We start from the raw sequence: 24,016 nt of genomic DNA, 5'->3' as shown, positions 1-24,016 counted from the left end.
CATCTAACAGTGCAATAAAAAGAAGTCTGCAGCTAGCCAAAGTCTGTTCCATTTACAATGCTTCTCACTTCAGAGGCCTTAGCCTTATTCTTCACTATTTTATCTGCTAAATTGTTTCTGAAAGATTTTATAAGTAAGTGAAAACCAAAGTTTAATTCTGAAAATGGTATTGCAAAGCAATGAACTGCATACAGCACAGCCAGCTAGAAGAGACATTACAAGGTTTCAGGGAATAACTACCTGACAATTTTCTCCCTGATCTCTGGTTAGATCTCCAATGCACACCTGGAATGACTCCATCAATGTATAGGGGTAAAAGCCTATAGGGAAAGCATCCTGGACAAAGGACCCAGACATCATCCTGGGTTATGGGTTTGTAAAGCCACCAGCATCCAGTACCTGGAGGTTCCACCTTAACAAGCAAGAGCACACTGTCAGAATACATAGGAAGAAATATAAAACACATAGGAAGAAATACAAAAGCCAAGGTCAGTAGCTTCAGATGAGGAATTGCCATTGCAGCCCTTCCTTTGCAGAATCAGCTATGAGATGGAAGCAGTGATTTACCTGACAGTAAGATGAACTTGTATCTCTACTGTTGAATAAACCTGGTTATTTTTAATTCATGAATGCAAAGAGAAAATAAAAGGGGATTATTAAAATTAAAAAAAATAAAATTAAGTCCTGGGGATGCTCCCTTTGCTGGGGTTAGACATTTATTCTCTTGTAAAAATGTCAGATGGCAACTTTCCCCTCTGTCTGCAGAGCTGAGCTGTATTTTCAATGTGGTAATCAGGTTGTTGGTTTTATTTTGAAACAAAACCACTATGTTTTTGAGACAGTGACAGATTTAAGACAATCTCATGTGAGCCATGGGAGAACAAGTTACTTCTCACAAATAATCCAGGATGCTCTTTACCAAAACTTACAACAAAGTCTAATTGTCCTTCAGGATAAATGCCCTGATGAGATTTGTTCACACACAGCTGTCTTACTGAATTGCACAGTGCCAGGGGTTGGAAGGGACCTCCAGAGCTCATCCAGTCCAACCCCTCTGCCAGAGCAGCATCACCCAGGGCAGGGCACACAGGAACACATCCAGTGGGGTTGGAAAGGCTCCAGAGAAGGAGACTCCACAACCTCTCTGGGCAGCCTCCTCCAGGGCTCTGCCACCCTCACCATACAGAAGTGTCTCCTGGTGTTGAGGTGGAACCCCCTGGGTTCCAGCCTGTCCCCATTGCTCCTTGTCCTGTCACTGGGCACCACCAAACAGAGCCTGGCACCTTCGTCCTGACACCCACCCCTCAGATGTTTGTAGACCTTGACCAGATCCCCACTCTAGGAAGCCTTCCAACAGCACACACAGGTGCGAGGCATGGCACTCTCATGTCCCCCATCCTGCAGCAGGAAGAGATGGTACAAAGGATACAAGGATACCCCCAGTGCCCGAACTGCAGACATTCTCTACTGGTAACTGGATTCATGGCACTCAGCATCTGATGCCCCTGCCTGTGCCAGCCTGGTGTGGCATCACCTGGGCCAGCCCTGCCTGCCCAACACCCTGCCTGAGGGCGAGGGGGAGGAGGGAGAGACGTTGAAGCTCATTTCAGAATTCAAAGAGAATACTTCAGTCAGGTTTTTGGGAAAGAACTCAAGGAGAAAAGCTCAAAATCCTTCTTTCAACATCTAGATAAAGGTCACCACAGGTATTTGTGCTATAAGAGGTAACAAAGCCAGGCAGGCTGAGCAGAGTCTGCTGCCTGTGAGAGCCGTTTGATACGAAGCCATGCACATGTACGGAGGCAGGGAAAGAGAACATAGCTAAGGGGACAACCCTTTCAGCACTGCCTACTGTCACACAAGGGGCAATGGTTTTAACCTACAAGAGAGCAGATTGAGACCAGACATGAAAAAGGTGTTTTTTACAGTAAGGACAGTGGAACACTGGGACATGTTCTGCCAAGAGGTGGTAGAAGCCCCAGCCCTGGAAACATACAAGGTCAGGTTGGATGAGGTCTGAACAAGCTGATCTAGCTCAAGATGTACTTGCTCATGGCAGGAGTATTGGACTACATAACCTTTCAAGGGCCCTTCCAACCCAAACTATTCTGTAGAAAACAAAACACTTCTCCCAGCTGTGTAGGCAAAAACCCAACCCAAACCCCAGTGGAAGTTGTGCTGATTGCCATGGCCCAGGGCATTTGCTTCTGAACAATGCTGCCTTGCAGGAGCAGCAGCATCCTGCAGGGGCTGCAAAGCAAAGCTGCAAAAGGACGGAAAGCTGGACCTGCCCTTGTCCTGCAGCCATAGTCACGGCTCAGGAACCAAAAGGGCAATCACAAATAGCTTAATACTAACTTGTTTTGTTTTCCTATGAGAGCTGATGATTGCTCAGTCACCTAGAAGCAAGTGGCATTGTAAGTGCTGCCAGGCTGTTAATTTACACACACCAAAGTGGTTCTGTAAAGACAAAGGATTAACAGCAATCAAGAGGGCAATCCAGGAGAAGAAAGCCCTGTCACATTCCTGTTCATTAGTATCACTGCCAGTGACAGCCTGTGTTTCCATAACTGCCTTTTAAAACTTGCAGTGTGTTGAGGGTGATACAGCTCTCAGTGAAGAACAGCTCACAGAACAAAGATCTGGAGCTCCTGCAAGGAAATGCACAGGTTTTAGATGCTCACCACTTGTGCTCTACCAGCATCACGTTTTACAACAGAATTCAGTTAGTCCAAGCTGTCCTTGCAGGACATAACTCTGCTTTTTCATGCTAAGAGAGGAGGGCTTCCACTTCCTCTTGCACTCAGTGTGCAGGGGTGTAAGGATTGCTATCATCTCCTGCTTGCTGAAACAGTAAACAGTGAAACAGTGGTGAGCGTGGGCAAGCCACAAAACAATGCAGAGAATCAGAGAATGGCCCAGGTTAGAATGGACCTTAGAGATCATAGAATCATCAGGGTTGGAAGGGACCTCAAGGATCATCCAGTTCCACCCCCCCTGCCATGGGCAGGGACACCTCTCAACTAGTTGTAATTGCAGTAAATACCACCAAGAACTCATCACTCTTCCAGGGTCTAGATATAATCCTAATGCTAGAATTCTGAAGAAGGAAGGGTAAACTTAACTCCATTTACCAAACTCCATTTGATGCTGACAGGTGGAAATCTGCATTGGCATAATCCATAACAGAAGGATAAACTCTTGGTGTTTGTTAGTAGGAGATGAAGCTTTCTGTATGTGCTAACTGTGCATAGATTGGGTGGGGATTTTCCTGCCATGCCCACAAAGCTTATTGCTGTGGAAATTGTTGCTTGTCCTGGTTCTCTTTTTGTCACTGTCTGGAGAGTGTGCACAGTCATTACAGGCTGCTGGCCAGCTCTGAATTCCTATCCCAGCCAAATCAACCTCCTCTCAATCAATTCCATGATTATCCATAATTTGCTTTATAATACCATGGATCTCACCTTTTGTGGTGGAAAAGAGTATTCAGGTTTGAGGTAGTTTTATTCCTATTTTTTTCTACAAAATTCCTCTGCCTTCCAGTTTCCCATGAAATGGTATAACGGAGGCAACAATCACAGAATCATAGAATTGGTTCAGTTGGAAAAGACTTCTCAGAACAGAGGCCAACCAGGGGTCTAACACCCCCCTGGCCATTAAACCACCTCCTGAAAGTGCCACCTCTACTAATTGATGGGGACTCCACCACCTCCCTGGGCAGCCTCTTCCAGTGCCTGACCACTCTTGCAACAAAGAATTTCTTCCTAATATCCAACCTAAACCTCCCCTGGTGCAACTTGAGGCCATTTCCTCTCCTCTTTTCATTTGATAAGAGGAAGAAGAGACCTACCCCCCATTCACTCCACCCTCCTTTCAGGGAGGTGTTGATAAAGACATTTTGTGTCAGATGTAGATAAACACTAGCAGCTGTGTCTGGTTTCCAAACACATTCCATGTCCAGGTGGCAAAAAGCAAATTTGGACATAGATAAACCCCAAATCACTAGAGCCTAGAGTTCCAAAGGAATTGTCATGAATTTAGAACCCTTAGAAATGGAAAATGCAATGAAATGCCATGTGCTGTCTTCTGGTTCTTCAGTGAAAAATGAGTTAGTTAAACATTTATTCAATGCAGGCTATTTGGGGATAACAAAATAAATTACTATTATGAGAACATGCTGATCCTTCTGAGAATGGAGATTAAAGAGAGAAAGCATTATTAATACAGGCTCAACCCGAGCTGGGTCTACAATCAATACTTGTGAAATATCCACTCAGATAAACCTTGTCAACATGCCTGGGGGTGGCAGATGCTCTGTTCTGCTCTGCTCTGTTGGCCACTAGAGGTCTCAGGAACTGTTGAGAGGCTGCAAAGGCATCGAGGCCACTGAAGGACTCAGATCAGCTGAGCAGAAGCACTCAGGGTTTGGAATGAGGAGAGCCTTCAGCTGAGAGCAAGACTTCTGCTCAAGCAAATATCCACAGCAATGGGAGCATGCTCTGTGTTCTGTGTGCACACAAGAGGGGTGGTGGCAGCGTGGCTCTGCCTTCCTCACACTGCTTTCCAGAACAGAGCAGTGGTATGGCAGGGTCAGGACTCAGCCAAATGGAAGCTCACAGGAAAATTCTGCCATCCTGAGCAGATTTTACTTCTAGGACCTCCAGGAAAGATGTAATTAAAACATTGCTTGTCACATCCTTCCCTCTCTGCCTTCCTGGAGCATCTTGGTGATGGAACACCAGTTATGAAACTTGATGTGAAAACTGTATCCTGAGAGCTGCAGCAGACAGTACTCTGCATGCTACTTCTTCTATGAGGACAAACTGAGAGTTGGGGTTGTTCAGTCTGGAGAGGAGAAGGCTCTGAGGAGACCTTATTGTAGCCTTCAAGTATCTGAAGGGGGCTACAAGAAAGCTGGGGAGAGACTTGTCAGGATGCCAGGTAATAATAGGACTAGGAGGAATGGAACAAAAATAGAAATGGGTAGATTCAGATTGGATGTTAGGAAGAAATTCTTCCCCAGGAGGATGGTGAGACACTGGAAGAGGTTGCCCAGGGAGGTGGTGGAAGCCTCATCCCTGGAGGTTTTTGCAGCCAGGCTGGATGTGGCTGTGAACAACCTGCTGTGGTGTGAGGTGTCCCTGCCCATGGCAGGGGGGTTGGAACTGGATGATGCTTGAGGTCCCTTCCAACCCTAACAATTCCATGGTTCTATGGTTCCATATGAGTTCACAACCACAGCACAGCACATCTATGCATTCCCCCTGCTGGCCCTGCCCCAGGGTATTTCTCTTGCAGCCTTGCAGAAATTACATGGCTCATCAGACCTTTGGGCTGATCAACTCAGCTCTCCGCAAGTTTTGTCATCAATGAGCACTGCACATGGATGAGCAGAAGATGCTTCTGAAAGTTTGCTTGAGCTTTAAGCAAACATCTTGGTCCTGCAACCATTATAAAGCTTATATCAATTTTGCTTCCTCATGAGAAATGCTACCTGAATGGTAGGAAATCCTAGGAGAGTTTTTCAAGTTTTCAGCACGATCCTCAACCTCGGCATTCTCACCTCTCTGGGCTGTGCTTAGTTTTTATAACTGAAATCATTTCCACAGCTGATCATATACCTTTGGGAAGCTGAAGCTTACTGCAGCAGACTGTCCACCACATTTCCACACAAAATTGCTGGAAAAGTTTCCATTGTCTGTGTTAGCTGAGTTAGGCTGTAGGGGTACTGCTAAGTTGCTTAGCCACAGTTCCATAAAAACCCAGCGTTGCCTGCTGAGTAACTGAAGTCTATTGGTTACAGCATAATCCACTGGAAAGAAATCAGGGTTAAAAAAAGACAGAACTCTTCCTAGCAGGAGACAGCTGAGTACACACTGTGCTTCCAAACCAAAAGCAAGGGGATGCACAAGACAGTCAGCGGAGGATGGAAAGTCTTCACTGCACTGATGAAACACAGAGACAAAACAGGAACGGTGCAGTCCTCCTTGGGATATAAAGCATCTTGCAGGTCATAAGGTTTTATCCTCTCTAATACTGCCTCTGCTTGGCATTGCCTGTTTCCTTCAGGTTAGGCTGTTCCTTTGATGTCTCTAGTGAATGTTCAAAAGCTCCCAGAAACTCTGCTGACAATCATTTACCTGTAAATCTCCACAACCTTGCTTTTCTCAGAGATTCCTAGGATGGCTCAGGCTGGAAGGGAGCTCAGAACTCATCTCTTCCAACCTCCCCACCATGGGCAGGGAGACCTCTCAACTAGATTCAGCTGCTCAAGGCCTCAGTCACCTAAACAGTTCTTTCCCTTTTCTCCCCCTGACTTTAGCCTGGAACCTTTTCAAATAACTGTTGTGTGTCTTGCTTTGTGAAGATGTAAAAAGAAAACAGTTTCAGTTCTGTCTTTCTCACTGGAAATGCTCTGCAGGCAGTGCACAGCCTTTCTGAAGTTTGTTTCTGCTGTCTTCCTCTGGTGAACGCTTCTGCTGGTTTGTTAGCACAAAAATCAAAACCAACAAATATTTTTACTCAGATTCTTTCTACACACTTATTATTCAGAGGTAAGATTTCAGTTTTCCTCTCTTTTTTTTTTTTCTTATTTTCTCTTTCTTTTTTGGGTGCCTTCCCCCCCTCCCCAGATTTTACTAAAAACAACTAAGAAGTTGTTTCTCCAGATGCTTTTGGCAGTTTTCCCCAGACTCCAAATATAACCTATTGTGACTGGAAAATGCTGTCTAATATCATTCACTGTGTACTAAGTTAGACTGTTGAAAGATTTCTGAATGCAAATTAAACTTTTTGAGATAAATTCCTGAATGAATCCCATTTTAAGAGAAGAAGACTGAACCAAAGGATATGAGCTACCAGAACACTTAGCAGCTTGCTTAGCAAAAGGATGTTAAAAAGAGGTTCACTTTTTTATACAATGACTGTGCCACTCATAGCCATGGCACAGGGAGGGCCAGACATATCTGTTTTTTTCAAAAGAGGCTGTTTCTGGGATTGTCTGCCTCAGCTGGAGAGTTCTCTGGGCAAAACACATTGGCATTTCATATGCTCGTGCTTCATCATGGAAGATTGTACAAAACATTGTAATGCACACAGGACTCACCGCTGGATTCTACTGGGTAGTAAAATCAAAACTGGCAGCCTGAGGGCCAGGAGATGGTTCCTGCTCAGACCTTGCTCCGTGGCAGATTTGCAGAGTTCCAAACAACTGCTATCTGCTGTGATGAGAGAGTAAGATGATGATGATGGCTCAGCACAGCTCTCAGGATTATTGTATTACCCATTTAGGAAATTACTTGTGTCTTTGCCCCTTAGAGTGGCACAAGGACCAGGAAAGCTGCAGAAGCAGGGTAAAAGCAGATATGGGCTCCTGGCTTCTGGAAGTGTCTTTCCTGGTTAAGGTGCTCAAGGGAGTTCATTGCTGACTTGTAACCCAGAAGATGCAATTCCATTCACAGATGAAGACACCTCCCTCAGACTCCCACCCTGCTGACACTTCGATTCTGCATCTGTCTGTGATCTGAATCACCTCCAGACTGTCTGCCTATCAAACACACCACCACCAAAGGCTGTATTGATTGATGCCCTTGGAGCAGGATCTTACGGTCATGGAAAAAGTTTAGTGTCATGAGGAAATCTGAAAGAGATCTGGAAAGAAATCTACCCTAGTTGAAGATGGATGTACAAACCAGAGGCAGGACATGCAAGTGGAATGTTTGTCTGGGCTTGCTGAAGGCTCTTGTTTGGCAACATGGCAAGCCATCCACAGAGTCAATTAGCAAGTGTGCTCCTGCCTAAGAGAAAACCACTCTCACCACTCCAGGAACAAAAGGAGCAGGAGGCTTTCAGTGACTGACAACAAGAGGATGTTAAAGAGTCTATGTGCCTTGGTCATACAGATGAGAGAAGAGCAATAAAAGACCCTCCCCAAACAAAACATCTATCCAGAACAGCACAAAAGGGAACTCCTCCTGTTTGGGACTCTCCTGTTAGGTAACTTCTCTTAAAGGCCCTGTAGTCCTTAGTTTTGATTTGTAGCAAGTGCTTACTTTGTACTACTTTGATCTACAAGTTGTGGTAGTGATTCACTGAGTGATAACTATTCCCAGGGACTAATTCATTTCAGATTTATGGAATACTTTTCTTCACAGGAAGAAATTTAGTCAAAAGTGTAAAATATTCAGCTAATTATTAATTCAGTGCCATCTGTTCATAATTCAGCTGCAACTGCAATATTTATCACTCTAGGATTAACCTAAGGAAAAGGAATTTATTTTCAGAGATCTAGTACAGAAACTGTAAAAATCCATATTAAATATACCTTTAAATGTTCTGCATGTGCTTGAGACAAGCGACATCAAGAGAGCTCTGCCCATCTACAAATGGCACAAATCACAGAATGGTTGGGGTTGGAAGGGACCTCTGGAGATCACCCCATCCAACCCCTTGCCAGAGCAGAATCTCCCAGGGAAAAAGCTGCTTTCCACTAGATCAACACAACTTCAGATCAGAACTACCAGGAGCTGTACCTTGTCTCTGAGGCAGAAATAGTTTTCCTGACCTCAGACTGAGGGAAAGAGAAAGAAAAGAAGAACACCTGGATCAAGACTGAAATGCTGAAAACTTCTAGAGTTGAAAATGGCAGAAAGAAGAAAAATTTACTGAACTCCGCAGAGGTAAGAGCCAGAGCTGTGGACACCCCAGCTCTGGAAGCACTGATGTAGTGTTTAAAGAATGGAACAAAAAGCGATTCTGTTTAAGAAGATCAAAGAAGATTATGCAGAAGATGCTACCAAGGATGATAACATTTAAAACCAGAAATCTTCCATCCACAGCCTAGACCTTTGTTGCTACTGTTTAGAGCCAACAAGGACTCAAGGACTGAATTGACCACAGACAGCTTGCACAGAATTGAGTTCCTGTCCTGCTCCTGTTAGTATTTGTGATTATTCCTAGGGGAACTCTTAGCTCTCAGTGGACATGACATGCTCCTGTGCTACAGCAAGGACGATTCAGGTTAAATCATGGCCATACCTACCAGAGAGAACTGCCACATGGTCTGAATGAGGAGCAGAGAAGCAGCTTACTGGTCTTTATTTTTACAGCATGGGTAAAAAGGGAAACGTAAGCTACACTTTATACCAGAGGGTATTTCAAATATTAAACAGCAATGTCATTTATGCTGCACATAACATTCAGAGAGAATATGGTAAAGATATGAAAGAAATTGTAAAAAATTTGAAAATCATAGAATGGTTGGAAGGGAGCTCAGAGCTCATCTCCTCCAACCTCCCCACCATGCCCAGGGACACCTCTCAACTACACTCAGCTGCTCAAGGTCTCATCCAGCCTGGCCTTCAGCACTCCCAGGCAGGAGGCAGCCACAGCCTCCCTGGGCAGCCTGTGCCAGAGTCTCATCACCTCCTCCACAACAACTTCTTCCTCAGCTCCACTCTAACCCTGCTCTGCCTCAGCTTCAAACCATTGCCCCTTGGCCTGCTTCTAGACCCCCTGAGGAGAAGTCCCTCTGCAGCCTTCCTGCAGGATCCCTTTAGGTCCTGGCAGGCAGCTCTAAGGTCCCCCCAGAGTCTTCTCTTCTCCAGGCTGAACACCCCCAGCTCCCTCAGCCTGTTCTCACAGCACAGCTGCTCCAGCCCTTGCATCATCTTTGCGGTCTCCTCTGGACTCCCTCTGGCAGCTCTGTGTCCTTCTCCTGCTCGGGACACCAGGACTGGAGGCAGGATTGGATGTGAGGTCTCAGCAAAGCAGATTCCAGAGGCAGAATCCCCTCTCTTGCCCTGCTGCCCACACTCCTCTGGCTGCAGCCCAGGACATTTCAAATACTAAAGAGCAATGTAATTGCTGCTGCACAAAGCACAGAACAAGAACATGACAAAGATACAAGAGCTGTTGGTAAAGAATGGAAAATGTCCCTAAATGATTGAGAGCAATCTGGCAGATTGGGTAAAGCATCTCTGTCTTTCAGAACCCTTCTGCTACCCAGGCAGAAGGTGGATTGCCAATGGTTGATGACACCAATCACATGTAATAGTTTCATGAGCTAATGGGATGGCTGCATTAAAAAAAGCATTCATTCTCAATGCAGCTAATGTAAGGGTTACTCACAAGGGCCTAAACTGACCACTGCTGGATGCCAAAAGTATACATGCAGATGAACAGAGAGAATGACACAACTCCTGTGCCAGTGAAACAGAAGGAGAAACTGGAAAGGAGCTGCTTGCAGCTGGTTTTACTGCTGCAGCAGCTATTGCTGCCTCTGGGTGCTGGATCAAACTAAACAAGCTGAGAAGATTTTTGTCAGTGGCAGATGGCTTAGACACAGCAGTGCAGAAGGAATAGGGATGGGTTTCAAGGAAATAACAATGAAAGCTTTAAAGGGTTACTTTGGCAGAGCCATCAGACTGCTGGCAAAGAGGCTGAGTTTGGACCAACGTCCAGAGCTTCCCATTTCTCTAACACCACACTTTTAGATAATGAATTAATTAAGAGGGGCACATTTTTGTGCTAGTTTAGCCAAAGTCATTAGGAGTGTACCTAAAGCTGTTCTGTGAGAGCTCCTATTACACAACTCTTACAGGGCAGATGGTCTGTAAAAGAATTTTCCAGTGACTAGTCTGAGAGAGAGGCACTGTGAATTCGGAGAAGGGAGGAAACTCAGGCTCCAGCTGGACATTTCAGCTGTTAGGAGCAGTATGGCTTGCTTTCTGACTGCCTCTTGGCTCATCTCACATGCCCTGCCAGGAGGTGTAAAGCCATATGGCCCTGGGGGCACTGCTCCATCCTACCTTCTGCAGCCATCCCTGGAGTTGAAAGAGAGCCTTTGACTCTGCAGTTAAGCGCAAGGGAGCCAATCTCTACTGAAACAGGGCAAGCAGACACTCATTTAGTCTGCAGAGGAGAAGGCTGAGAGAAGACCTTACCAACACCCATAAATATCTGGGGGGTGGGTGTCAGGATGAAGGTGCCAGGCTCTGTTTGGTGGTGCCCAGTGACAGGACAAGGAACAATGGGGACAGGCTGGGACACAGGAGGTTCCACCTCAACACCAGGAGACACTTCTGTATGGTGAGGGTGCCAGAGCCCTGGAGGAGGCTGCCCAGAGAGGTTGTGGAGTCTCCTTCTCTGGAGCCTTTCCAACCCCACTGGATGTGTTCCTGTGTGTCCTGCCCTGGGTGCTCCTGCTCTGGCAGAGGGGTTGGACTGGGTGATCTCTGGAGGTCCCTTCCAACCCCTGGCACTGTGTGAGTCTGTGATTCACCTTCATTTCAAATAACTGACAGTGGGTTTCTATCACAGACTAGCAGATAAGCTGCTGACACATAGTTGTGTTTCTACACCTGGGAGGAGTGTTTAGCTGCCTATAAAACTTTGGTAATCTCTTCTCCAGGCTGAACAACCCCAGCTCCCTCAGCCTGTCCCCAGAGCAGAGGTGCTCCAGCTCAGTCCTTAGCTCAAGTCCTTATAATCATCTTAAATCAGTAACTGTCTGATGACAGACACCAAGGATTGAGTGCAACATGCTCACACTTATTGTTACAAGCTCTACTACAGGGAATTCTAAAAGCAACAAGGTCTGAATGATTGCCTCTTGCTTCAGGTGGTCTTTGATGTTGCAAAGGACACCTCACAGGCAGCCTTTAGGTAATGAGTTGCTTTGCTCCTCTCCAAAGCACAGGGGTAGCACGAGGGGTTACCTGCCAGGGGTCAGCAGATACAGGCAGAGGAGTCTGGCACGTGTGGTACAGGCCAGAACTGTGGAAGGGACTGTTCCCACTCCCACAGGGTTACATATTTGGAGTCCCCAGGGTCCATTAGTTGCTGCACAACACCACACAGACTCTGGGTGGCACACAGCAAGTGATCAAACACAGGTTTAGGAAAGAAAAAAACCATAATGTTGAATATACAACACAAATTTTGTGGTAAATGGATGGAAATTGTCACAAAATTTGACAAGTTATTTCACTTGCTCTATCTTCCAGTTCTGTTATCAGCCTCTGCCAGTAGTGTAATTGAAAATTAGACACCTGCCTGCTTTTTCAACTAGTACTTGCCAGAGTGTGATACAACTTTCATTGGTATTCACATCAGTTTTCTCAATTTGCATGGCTGTGGGGATCTCAGTGAGTAGAACTTCAGCTCCAGGAGCTCTCTAAAACTGTGACTTGCAGAGTTCTGGGACTCTCTGAGAGTTATAGTTCTGTCTTTAAGAGCTCAAAGCTAAGCAAAAAAGATGTGCACATTTTTGCACATTTCAGATGTCCCTAGGGACCTTTATGAATGGAGAAAGGCCAAGCAGTAGCAGAAATAGCTGTCAGAAGAAATTATTACAGCAAGAGGGGGGGAAATAATGTAAAAAGGGCAATATTGGTGAAGCAAGAGCCAAATGTGAAGAAGAGGTTGGCTTCAAACATCTCCTTTCAGCCATATCTAATTTTGATCCCCTCAGCACTTGCCAGTCTAATGTTTGCCACTCAAGGCCAGGCAGAGGTATAAATTATCTTTGCAAACAAGGACACAACAGACTCCTGGCTTGAGACAAGCAACTATTGTGCCTTTCTAAGACTGGCAAAAAATAGAAGTAGGTCTTTTCCCATAGAGTTTTAAAGTATGCAAACAGTGACTGCTCAGAGAGCAAAGGCTGTGCAAGGCACTTCTGCACAGCACAGCATTCAAGGGGATTGCTAACAGGGCTTGGGAGGGAGGGGCAGTTACTCATCCTCATCCAGCTTAGTTACAAAACTCACCTGCTGATCCTCTTTACTGCTTCATGACTGTGCTAACCTGCCCTGCTGATCTTCTGTGGCATGTCTAAAAGCTGGAGGCTATGGAGTCCTTTTGCAGACTCAGGTACAAAGCTGGCAGTTTCCTGACCCTATGTCCTGAACAGCACAGAGCACAAAGCAGCAGCTCAGTTGGTACAGGTCCCAACAGAAGGCACTGCTGCACCTCTGCCTCTCTCTCCATCCACTTTCCAGTATCAGTGGAAAAGCATTGTGGTGCCTTAATGATGCATCCCTGGGGTGTGACTCCTGGAGCCATGACTTCACTTTATACCATGGAACCACTTTTTGGAGTATACTTTCTCTTGCCTCCTCCCAGATCAGGAGGATGTAGATGCAAGAGACCTTAATGATGCACTCCAGAGAACTACTTTCTCTTCCACAGTCACTCACAGAACTGAGCATCTGCTACCAGGAGTTTCCCTGCAGTTTTTCCATCTCCCCGGATGATCATTTACAGCCTTCTGCCTCCAAGTCCTACCTCCAGCTCTTTACATGTTACAGCTTTAGTTAGCTGCTCTTACAGCTGCCTTTGTCTTGCATGGCACAACTCCCAACACCACTTCAGAAACATTTAGTTGTCCTGAAACTTGCCACGTTGTGATTTGAGTGTCCCGAGTAGCCTTTTACAGCAGGATCCCTTGTGGGCTGTGGAGAGCAGACCAGGTGCCCATGGTAGCCCCTCTACAGGAAGGCTTTGGCATCCCCTTCAGTGGAGAAGCCTCCTTCTTTCTTTACAGAATGCTCTTAACGCAACTAGAGATACTATTATCGCTATTATATTTACATTACTATTACATTAAACTTTTAAAATGGGTTAACAGATCAGAACATTTCAGAGTTGTTAACTAGCTAATAAGTTTTTTGCCATGGCATTTTAATTGACTGGTTTGGTAAGGATGTTTCTCCTGACTGTTTCCTCCACTGCTTCATTTCATCCTTTCCTCTGGGCAGCCACACACAGAGCTGCTTCAGCCTGCAGCACCACTGAAGGGACAAAGAGCACTTCAGAAGGAGGCAGGGACTTCTTAGAGACTACTTACAGCCAACAGGAAAAAACTGTTTTCTGATGCCCAAAGAACAGCTTCTCTCAGAAGGTATTTCCATGCCTGTACACAGGCAAAAATCAAAAACGTCTTTTTCACTGCTCCACTTTACACAACAGACAGTAGTAATACATCTTTAATTACAGGTGTCTTAGTTTCTTTGATTTCCAGTAGTAGAATATTCAGGTTTTAGTGCCTGTACTGGTAGTTACGAGTTCCTGCACTAAGAAATAAGAAACACTCTGCTTTACATTCAATACTGTGTAAGGAATTAACAAAAAGTAAAGAAGCAGATTTCTATACTAACCTAAGAAAGAATAAAGGCCATGAATGCTTTACAAAAAAAGAAGAGGAAGATAAAGAAGAAGAAATAACCTAAACACAGTATTGTAATTTAGCAAAATTCCACTCTGCACTGACACACCAAGAAGCTTACGAGTGTTTCACAGACTCTCAGAATGGGTTGGGATGGAAGGGACCTTCAAGCTCATCCAGTTCCAACCCCCTGCCATGGGCAGGGACACCTCCCACCAGCACAGGTTGCTCAAAGCCTCATCCAACCTGGCCTTGAGCACCTCCAGGGAGGGGGCATCCACGACCTCCACAGCCAACCTGTCCCAATGTCTCACCACCCCCACTCTAAAAAATTTCTTCCTAATCTCCAGCCTAAATCTGTCCTCCTCAAGCTTCAATCCATTTCCTCTCATCCTGTCACTACAAGCCCCTGTAAACAGTGGCTGAACAGGTGTTGGCTCTAATGGTGGTAACATCAGAACATGTTTGCTCCAGGTCTTTCTGGTTTTAGAATATTAACCTCTAGCGTGCTGCCCTTAAGTAGGTCAGTCTCAATACAGTCACATTTTCAGTGCTGGCTTCACTCAGTGGAGATATTGTCAGCAATGGAATCCATTGCAGCCAACATGAGTGTCTGCTGCAGGCAGCTCGCCTCTGAGCAATTACAGCTGAAGTGGAAGAATTTGCTGGGTGAAACAGAGCTGTTCCATAAGCACTCTGGGCAAGTACAAGATGGCCAGAGCAGGGGGGAGCTGAATTGTCCTGGTCTGTATCTGTGAGCAAGCCTGGGTACCTCTGCACACGCAGGGGGTGAAGCAGGGCAGGTGGAATGGCACCCAAGAGTTGGTACAGCTTGAATCCACTGCCCTTGCACAGTGTGAAAGCTGAGCAGGTTACCACGAGACTTTAACTTGCAATGATTGTGAGTATTCTGCTGTCACACGAGGAAAAGAACACAGCTTCACCCCAAAGTCAAGCGGAGAAAGACAGAGACGTGGAGGGGTCTGATTGGTGTCAAATTCATATTCACATGAGGACCTTGCAAGGTTGTAGATTTTTCATCTCATTCCCAGGCAATATTTATTGTTTTCTAACGAGTCTAGAACACTGCTTTGTTTTGAATTGTTTTGCCAACATTCCTAATAAACAATGAATAGCTTCAGTACTGACAATGTGACAAATATGACTTCATACTTGCTAACACAGCAAATGTTAAAGACAAAGCATAACACAGTAGAGAGAAAAGCAGGGGAGAAGGCATGAGAAGGGAGCAGCTAAGCAGAGGATCTTTTATTTCAGTTCCATTTGGACCTTTGATCTGCTCTGATTTATACTTTGCAAAGTATTAGACACCATTGTAATGAACAGCTGGCAGCATGAGCACTCCCCAGTTACATTTTTGTAGTGAATCAGGAAACATTTGGATCTTTGTTAGATTCTGATCTTTCAAATCCAGTTACTCCAACTGTTCTCAATAGAAGCTGATACAGATACATCACAAGACTATCATCCCAGAATGGCTCAGGCTGGAAGGGAGCTCAGAGCTCATCTCCTCCAACCTCCCCACCATGCCCAGGGACACCTCTCAACTACACTCAGCTGCTCAAGGTCTCAGCCAGCCTGGCCTCCAGCACCCCCAGGCCGGAGGCAGCCACAGCCTCCCTGGGCAGCCTGTGCCAGAGTCTCACCACCTCCTCCTCAACAACTTCTTCCTCAGCTCCACTCTAACCCTGCCCTGCCTCAGCTTCAAACCATTGCCCCTTGGCCTGTCTCTAGATCCCCTGAGGAGAAGTCCCTCTGCAGCCTTCCTGTAGGATCCCTTCAGGTCCTGGCAGGCAGCTCTAAGGTCCCCCCAGAGTCTTCTCTTCTCCAGGCTGAACACCCCGAGCTCCCTCAGCCTGTGCTCACAGCAGAGCTGCTCCAGCCCTTGGATCATCTTTGTGGCCAAGTAGTGGGGGCAAAAGATTTCCCCCTGCAGTGATGGAAGGCTGGCAGAACTTGCAGGAAAACACAGTGGTTTTCCCCTGCAGTTGTGGTTCAAGCAGCCTTTGCTGGGGGTTTGTTTGGTTGTTTTCCAGCTGTCTCCAAAGGAATAATTTTCCATGAAACTGTTTTAAATATTTGGAGGCATTCTACTTTCCCTGCCTTCAGGAAATGCTGCTGACCCACTGTCTGTGTTGTTGCTGCTTTGTGTATGCCTGGTAGGTTTTTTCCTGACTCTTCAGCAATAGTTTAATGTTGGTTACAAAGCTGCAGTGATGCACACAACCACCAAGCAGGAGGACTCACCTACTGTCAGCTGGCCAGTCAGCTGTCCCAGCTGGTTCCTCGCATTCACTGTCACGTTTCTGTCAGACTGCAGGACCAGGGGGCTGTCCTGGGAAGCAGGGAGAAGACATTAAAGAGGAGAACACAAAACCTGAGGTAGCATTAAGCTAGAACTAAACATAAGCACACATGCTGAGAGGGGAGTTGTGACAAATCCAACAGCCTTCCAGCAATTTCATCACCTATTATACAGCTTTGTTCCTAGTGTCCAACATAAACCTGTCCTGATGTAACTTGATGACATTTCCTCTTGCCCCATCCATTGTGACTTGGGAGAAGAGATCAACACCCACCTCACTCCAGCCTCCTTCCAGGGAGTTGTGGAGAGCTGTAAGATCTCCCCAGCCTCCTTTTCTGCAGGCTAAACAACCTCAGCTCCCTCAGCTGCTCCTCCTAAGACTTGATCTCCAACCCCCTCCCCTGCCTTGTTGCCCTCATGTCACAGCATCACAGCAGTCCCTGGCAAGTTTGGTTAGTGATCAGGCTGGTGTGGCACACAGACAAACCCTGCATGATGTTAAGTAAGCTCTTCCCAGCTGTGGTCAGTTTGCACCATGACTGCTTTGCTGTCGGTGCCCTGCTAGGTTCAAGCTTTTGAGCAACATTTCCACCTATATGCACAGGCAAATACCACTTCCCACAGCAGGTTAGAAACCTCAGAAAAGAAAACAGGAATGGATTTTATTTCTTGAATAATGAAGAGTCAGACCCACTGCTCCAGGAGGACAGGAGAGGAAACAGCTTCAAAAAACCCAACCAACCAACCAAAAACCCAACAACAAGCAAAACAACAAACCCAGCTTGCTGATTGTGCTCTCATTGGAGGGGCTGAGTACCTGCTGGAGGGAAAATGAGGCTGATGGTTACTGCTGCCAAGAGGCACTTTCCTCCCTGGATTCCCCTGATAAGACACTGTTCTTCCCCTTAAGCTTGCAGCAGGGACATGAGTGCTTCCAGCAGTTTGCTAGCATTTCCCTGTGCCTAGGGGAGTTTGTCCAACACCAGTAAGAGACTTGACAGACAGAGCTGGGAGGTGCCTTAGGTAGAAATGAGTAAGGGCTGGGAGCCACTGATTCTATTCCTAGGCATCCCTGGGCAGGCACTGTTGGGCATCCCAGGGTTGAGCACCCAAGGTCAGACAGAATTTTCATGTATGTGTGCAAAACCACATCAGTTCCTCCTGTGCTGGAAAGACTTGAAGAGAAGGGAGGGAGTTGTGGGGCCACATATAAAGATTTCTTTTTACCTCAGTGCTGAATAAGGTTCACTGAATTAGGTTTGCAGTTATATTTTCCATACCTTACAACCCTTGTTTTCTTCCATCCAGGCTTTTCCCTGCAAGAAACACTCTTCCCAGATGTTTGCACTGTGATTATTATCTCTAAATGACACTTAGCTCCCTGGGAAGTCTGAAATGATTCTGAGCTAATTTCTAAGAGCTCAGGTGTGTTCCATCTCTCACTGGACCATGCTATGACCTCTTAACATCCTGCCAATGAGCTCTGCAGCAATGAGTCTGGTAGGTGAAAGTCACTTTCTAGCTAAACAGCTGTAATTATCAGTGAGCACTGCTCAGTCCAAGTGTTCCGAGATGAACATGTGATGCAATCAGGGAGTTCCTGGCAACAAAAGCAGCTGCTAAGAACCTTTCTCTCAACACTTGATTTGATTTCCACTTTCCTTTTGGTCCTTTGAAGATCATTAGTGCAGGCAAGTTCTGCTGGGGGAAGGCAGGCTGGCCTGACAGACAGCTGCTTGGCCAAAGGAGGTTTTTAAGGAGCCCTTCTCATTTTTGCTTTGCTGATGCTTGGAGAGAGCCTTCTCAGTCAGAATAAGCAAGGGAAGCTATTGCCATACCTGCTTTTGCCTGCCTAGCTAAGGGCTTTGTAACCTACACAGCTGAACAGCCTGATCTGAAGGTTCTGTTCCCCTTCCACCTTAGGAAAAACCTTGGCAAGATTCTCAGGCTAAAACGTGCCTCTCAGGTTCCTTGTCCTCAGGCTCTACCTGCAAATGAAGCCCTTGAGTACCAAATTCTCAAGTACAGTATGATGAGGGATGAGGTGAACCAAGCCTTCTTACTTCTGCTTTCATTATCTTGTTTCAGAGATAAGAAGAGGGAGAAAGGAGTTAAGAACTTAAAGCTACATCCCTTAGATGCTGGATGTCAAACAGAGCTACAAGCTTAACTTCTGGACCTAGCAACTTAAGCAGCCCAGCATTTTATCTGCACTGTTCACCTGCACTGCTGGTTCCCACAGGGAGACCTAAAGACAGAGGTTCCCATCTGCTCAGAGAAGCTAGCAACTCAGAGAAGACTTAGCTGAGACCAGTGCAGTTCTGTTCTGCAAGGTGAGTATGAAGTGAGATGAGTGTCAGTCATGTGAGTGCAGAACTATCCCCAGCATACAGGTGGGGAGAATGCCTCTGCATCAGCAGGTCTGCTGGCCAGAAGCCTCCACAGTCCACAGGGTGCTCTGCATCCAGTAGGGAGCCAGAAGGGAGCTAGAGAAGGTTGGCATCACAATGCTTGCCTGGAAATTAGACATTTTATAAAAGAATGTGGAAATGAATATAAAAGCAGAGAAGTGGGAGAGAAAAAAAAAAACCTGTCCCAATACTGTGGAAGTATTTGGAAGTAAAGAAGATGTGTTCTGGAGTCAGGCAAGCCCAGGAGCAGAGAGTTACTTTCTTGCTACAATTTTCTAGGCTGGTATCATCAGACAGCTGGTGAAGTATTAAAAACCCAGACTGCTATGTTAGCAAATAATGTTTGTGTACTTAGTGATTGAAAAAGGCTTCAGGTTATACCTGACAAAACACCAGGAAAAAGTGGCTTCTGCTGCTGACACATCAGAGCTTCCATCAGAGGTGAAAACAAACAGCACTTCCCTTACATCAGGGAGCTGGGGGTGCTCAGCCTGGAGAAGACTCCAGGGGGATCTTAGAGCTGCCTGCCAGGACCTGAATAGGATCCTGCAGGAAGGCTGCAGAGGGACTTCTCAGGGGGTCTAGAAGCAGGCCAAGGGGCAATGGTTTGAAGCTGAGGCAGAGCAGGGTTAGAGTGGAGCTGAGGAAGAAGTTGTTGAGGAGGAGGTGGTGAGACTCTGGCACAGGCTGCCCAGGGAGGCTGTGATGCCTCCTGCCTGGGGGTGCTGAAGGCCAGGCTGGCTGAGACCTTGAGCAGCTGAGTGTAGTTGAGAGGTGTCCCTGGGCATGGTGGGGAGCTTGGAGGAGATGAATTCTGAGCTCCCTTCCAGCCTGAGCCATTCTAGGGGTCTGTGATTATTCTTTCACAGAAAGCGAAGCTGGTGAGAGCCTCTGTGCTTAAGGGATGCCACTGCTCTCAGCAGCAGCTTCAATAGCACACTCAGGAATGGTTATCTGTAGTTCTCCTTTCTACATGTGGCTACCTTCGTTTCTACAGTGCTTCTCTTCCCTGATAAGCCTTCCTCCCAGAAGAATCACTCACTGCTGGATCCTAATTACCTTAGCAATGCTTTTGACTTTGCTGGTTCTCTCCACTGCTCCTGTGCTAAACACCCAGCAGCAGAGATATCTCAAATGAACTCCAAAGAACCCTACTGAAAAGAAAGAATTTTGTTGCTACTTTACTGAGCCTTCCCCTGCATGCATCATTGCTTATTACATCAATTGTCAGACCCTTGCAGGCTTCATTACTGCACTTGCTTGATACAAGAACTATCACTGCCCTGGGAGTTTAGCAGGTGGTATGATCAGGCTTTCATGAAGGCAGCAAAAAGAGTGAGAATAAGAATGACAATTACCTGACTCACAGCTAATCCATTGATAATCTTTAGTAATGCTTATTAGGAAAGTACACTTTAACTTTCCAGAAAACATCTTCTCCACACTAGTCCAGGGCTGAGGACTTCTACATCTATCACAGAAGTCTCAGCGTGGGTTTTATTCAGTCCCAAAAGGTATTTGTAGTATTTTTTTTCATGAAAGGAACATCTGCAGTGTTATGGAGAAACTTAGCCTTTGCTTGTCTGGCTAGCAGAGACAGATGACTTTGCACACACTCTGGCTTCAGGAGAGCAGGAGAGGCTAATTTCTAACTCCTCAGTTTCAGCTATGGAACTATGATTCACACCTTCCCCTACCACCTGCAGTCAGTCTCAGTCTCTTCAGGACCAGAAATGTTTTGGTCCAAGGAGTCTCCCATCTTCTCAGAAGGAAGGGGCAGTCTTGCTATTGCCTTTTCTCTCCTTGGCCATTGCCTGGGTAGCACTGCACCTGCAGACGCCCTTCTTCCTCCTCCTTTCCTTACTGCACACTGTTCCTGGGGCTATCATTAGGGCTGCTCTGAACTTCCCAAGGGAAACAACATCTGCTGGCAACTTCACCCTCTTGAGGGAGAAGAGGGTGGTTCCTGAGTGACAACAGCCAAATATTAACAAGGACTGCTCACACACAAAGCAGCCAAGATGCCTCTGATCCATTTGGCTGGCACCTGGTTGGAATCTCCTAGTTTTTCACTAGGCATGCAAACAGCTAGTTTGTGAGAGAAGACACAGTGAGTGAGCGAGCCAGAGTAGCCTGCTTCCCAGTTCCTCAGGCAGAGCCACTGCAAGATCTTCATCTCAATTATTATGTGTTAATAAATTGTATAAGTTTTATCACCAGAAGTTATGAAGGATCAATAAAAACCACCCCCACTCCCATCATGCATCCACCTTTAATTCCCTCACCCCAACAGTTACAACCTGACCGGAAAAGGATTACCTCAGGTTTTGCTGCTGTACATTCTTTAACCCTGCAAAATGTTTCATGAGAAGCTCTGCCACCAGTATGACACAAAATTGGCTCATACTGGAGCTCAGAATTTATTTAACCTGAAACTTGCCATCTCTAGGAAAGGGATATTCCTGCCCACCTTTCCTACAGGACATGACTTGGTAGCTCAACTAATTGCCTTCCCTCTAGGAAATTGCCTTTGATCCTTGGCAGTCACAGAGTGAAACAAGTCACCAGTCCTCTGCTGAAGAAGGTCAGACCTGAAGAACTGGAATTCTGCTGAGAGGATCATGGTGCAGAGAAAGGGACAGCACAGGGCCCTTCAGGGAAGCTTCTCATGCTCCACTGAGAGCAGAACTTTCCCAGTTGTAGGAAGTTGTCACTTTTTCATAACCCAGGGCTTTTTCTCAAGAGTATAATGAACACCAACACTTTGTTTTGTGCTCTCTACCTAGTCAAAGTTTCTTTCTGTTTCAGCACCTGGCTAGCTTTGCCATACCAGACAGTCTCCCACTGCAGCTAATAAAATACTGAAACTGAGAGGCTGCAAGGAACAGCTCCATGGCTCTGCAGCTTTGAACAAGTGACATCTGGATTTAAACAGCAGGAGAAATGCCACAGACCAAGATCACCCCTGCAACCTGAGAGCTGATCAGGGAAGTTCTAAGGACTGGATTGCTTTTCAATTCAAGGTCATAGAGCAAGATGGGAAATCAAAAATGGTTGTATTTGCTTAGCAACAAAGTTGAATTGCCTAGAAGACCTCACTCAGGCTTGCATTAGAGTTTGAGCAGTTCTCATACTTCTGCATGAGGAACACAGCACCCAGGGCATGCCAGAGAAATAACAATTCTGCATTTTTGTTCCTAATCCTAGAATGGCTCAGGCTGGAAGGGAGCTCAGAGCTCAGCTCCTCCAACCTCCCCACCATGCCCAGGGACACCTCTCAACTACACTCAGCTGCTCAAGGTCTCAGCCAGCCTGGCCTCCAGCACCCTCAGGCAGGAGGCAGCCACAGCCTCCCTGGGCAGCCTGTGCCAGAGTCTCACCACCTCCTCCACAACAACTTCTTCCTCAGCTCCACTCTAACCCTGCTCTGCCTCAGCTTCAAACCATTGCCCCTTGGCCTGTCTCTAGATCCCCTGAGGAGAAGTCCCTCTGCAGCCTTCCTGCAGGATCCCTTCAGGTCCTGGCAGGCAGCTCTGAGATCCCATCATAGACAATGAAAGAGCATTTGTATTTCTGTTCCTATTACTCTGCCTGAGGACAGGGATGTCAGAATATCCTTAAAAATATGAATTATTTGAATATAGCAAGATGCAATGAAACAAAATAAATACCAGATGAATGGGAAACCACTCTGTTAGCACAAAGTACAATTTGAGCACTTGCAGGGTTGTGGAGTGTAGAACCAGCAACTGAATTTGCTCATCTGAGACACAGAGCGTTCTAGGGAGGCACAAGCCTATTCTCATCCACTTTAATCCTTCTGCAACACAGAAATAAAAATAAACAAATCATCCCCCCCTCCATCCCAGTTTTAGTATTTTTTCTTTATGATTTAGCTATTTATTCCAATTATTGATTTAATTCCAGATTTCTGATGTTTTGGGGAGATCATGGATCCAGTCAGACCGAGTAACTGAGGTCACCCTGCCAGTGCCCAGCACTCCTCAGCCCCCATGTGAGAGCCCAGCTGGGCCTGTGGGCAGCACAGCTCTGCTGCTTTCATGGGCTGCCTCCTTACCATCTACTGCACAAGAACTGATGTCCCATTGAGGACATTTGTGGGGCTGGGATCTGATCCAGCAGATGAATGCACTGACCTGGAGGGAGAGTCTTCTGCAAATCTGTCATTCTGATGCCTGCTCAGACTTTATCTCTGCTTCCAAGAGAAGCTCAAGTAACCACTGTGACTGTTTAAAGTATGGATTAGGACTAATACAGGATTGAAATGGTGATGAATCTAATCCTTTCCCTGCCATTCCCAGAGGAATTACCTTGGAGTCCTTCCCTGCAGATTTTTGTTATGTGGAGCCAGATGGAAGATGTCTATAGAACAAAGCAGAGCTCCTGAAGGCTGCTGAAGTGGTGAATGATGCTGGAGCACCCCAGGGTACAAAGGCTTGCCCCACACAGCTCACTCCAATCCCCAGAAGAAGTCAGCTGTGTGGACTTCTGAGCCTACACTTTGTAAGCCCAGAAAGAAGAGGCACTGAAATGAAGACCACTGCAGAAGTTACATCACTCTACCTCTGAGGGCCTGATGGCAACCTTTCTGTGATTGACCTGAGAGTTTTTCTCTTTTATAAAAGAACTGCATTTTAAATAATAAATGATTACAAGCAGCCTTAATCTACGCAATCATTTCTTCTTAGTTTTACATCTAGGGAAGCACATCTCAATTCTCAGAGGACTTCTCTCTGCGTTTTCCAGACCACAGTGACTCACTCAAAGATCCACAGGCTCCTGAGAACCACAGTTTGCTGCATGTTTTCCCCAGCCTGTGATCAATATGTCAGTTGTACAGAGTACCATCCCCCTCTTCTTGCTCAGCACAGCATAGCCCCTGCTTGGGAGCAGTGGACATCATTAGTGAGACAGTCATCCTTAGAACTGCAGCACACCACAGACAGGCACTGCAACCCTGGGGGCAGGGTGCACACACAATCCAAATAGCCTCCTGGGCTCAGCAGTGCTTCTGACATGTGAGCTGTGAGCTCAGAACAGAAACACATCCAGCTGGGGCTGACTGACATCCCTGGGAAGCACTCCCATTAG

General features: G+C 46.3%; 1 protein-coding gene across 1 annotated transcript in view; it reads right to left on the bottom strand.

The window, feature by feature from the left end:
- The window catches only part of SGCZ (sarcoglycan zeta), a 138,400-nt gene that overhangs the window by 29,127 nt on the left and 85,257 nt on the right, over positions 1-24,016 (bottom strand). Inside the window, exon 3 of the mRNA XM_054383053.1 lies at positions 16,436-16,523. Within this exon, the coding sequence (XP_054239028.1) occupies positions 16,436-16,523 (88 nt within the window). The remainder of the gene's footprint in view (positions 1-16,435; positions 16,524-24,016) is intronic.

This window comes from Indicator indicator, chromosome 8 (assembly GCF_027791375.1).
Source record: "Indicator indicator isolate 239-I01 chromosome 8, UM_Iind_1.1, whole genome shotgun sequence".
In the NCBI taxonomy this organism is placed as follows: domain Eukaryota; kingdom Metazoa; phylum Chordata; class Aves; order Piciformes; family Indicatoridae; genus Indicator; species Indicator indicator.
The sequence above is the reverse complement of the archived record's forward strand: the minus strand, read 5'-3'. Positions and strand labels throughout refer to the sequence as shown.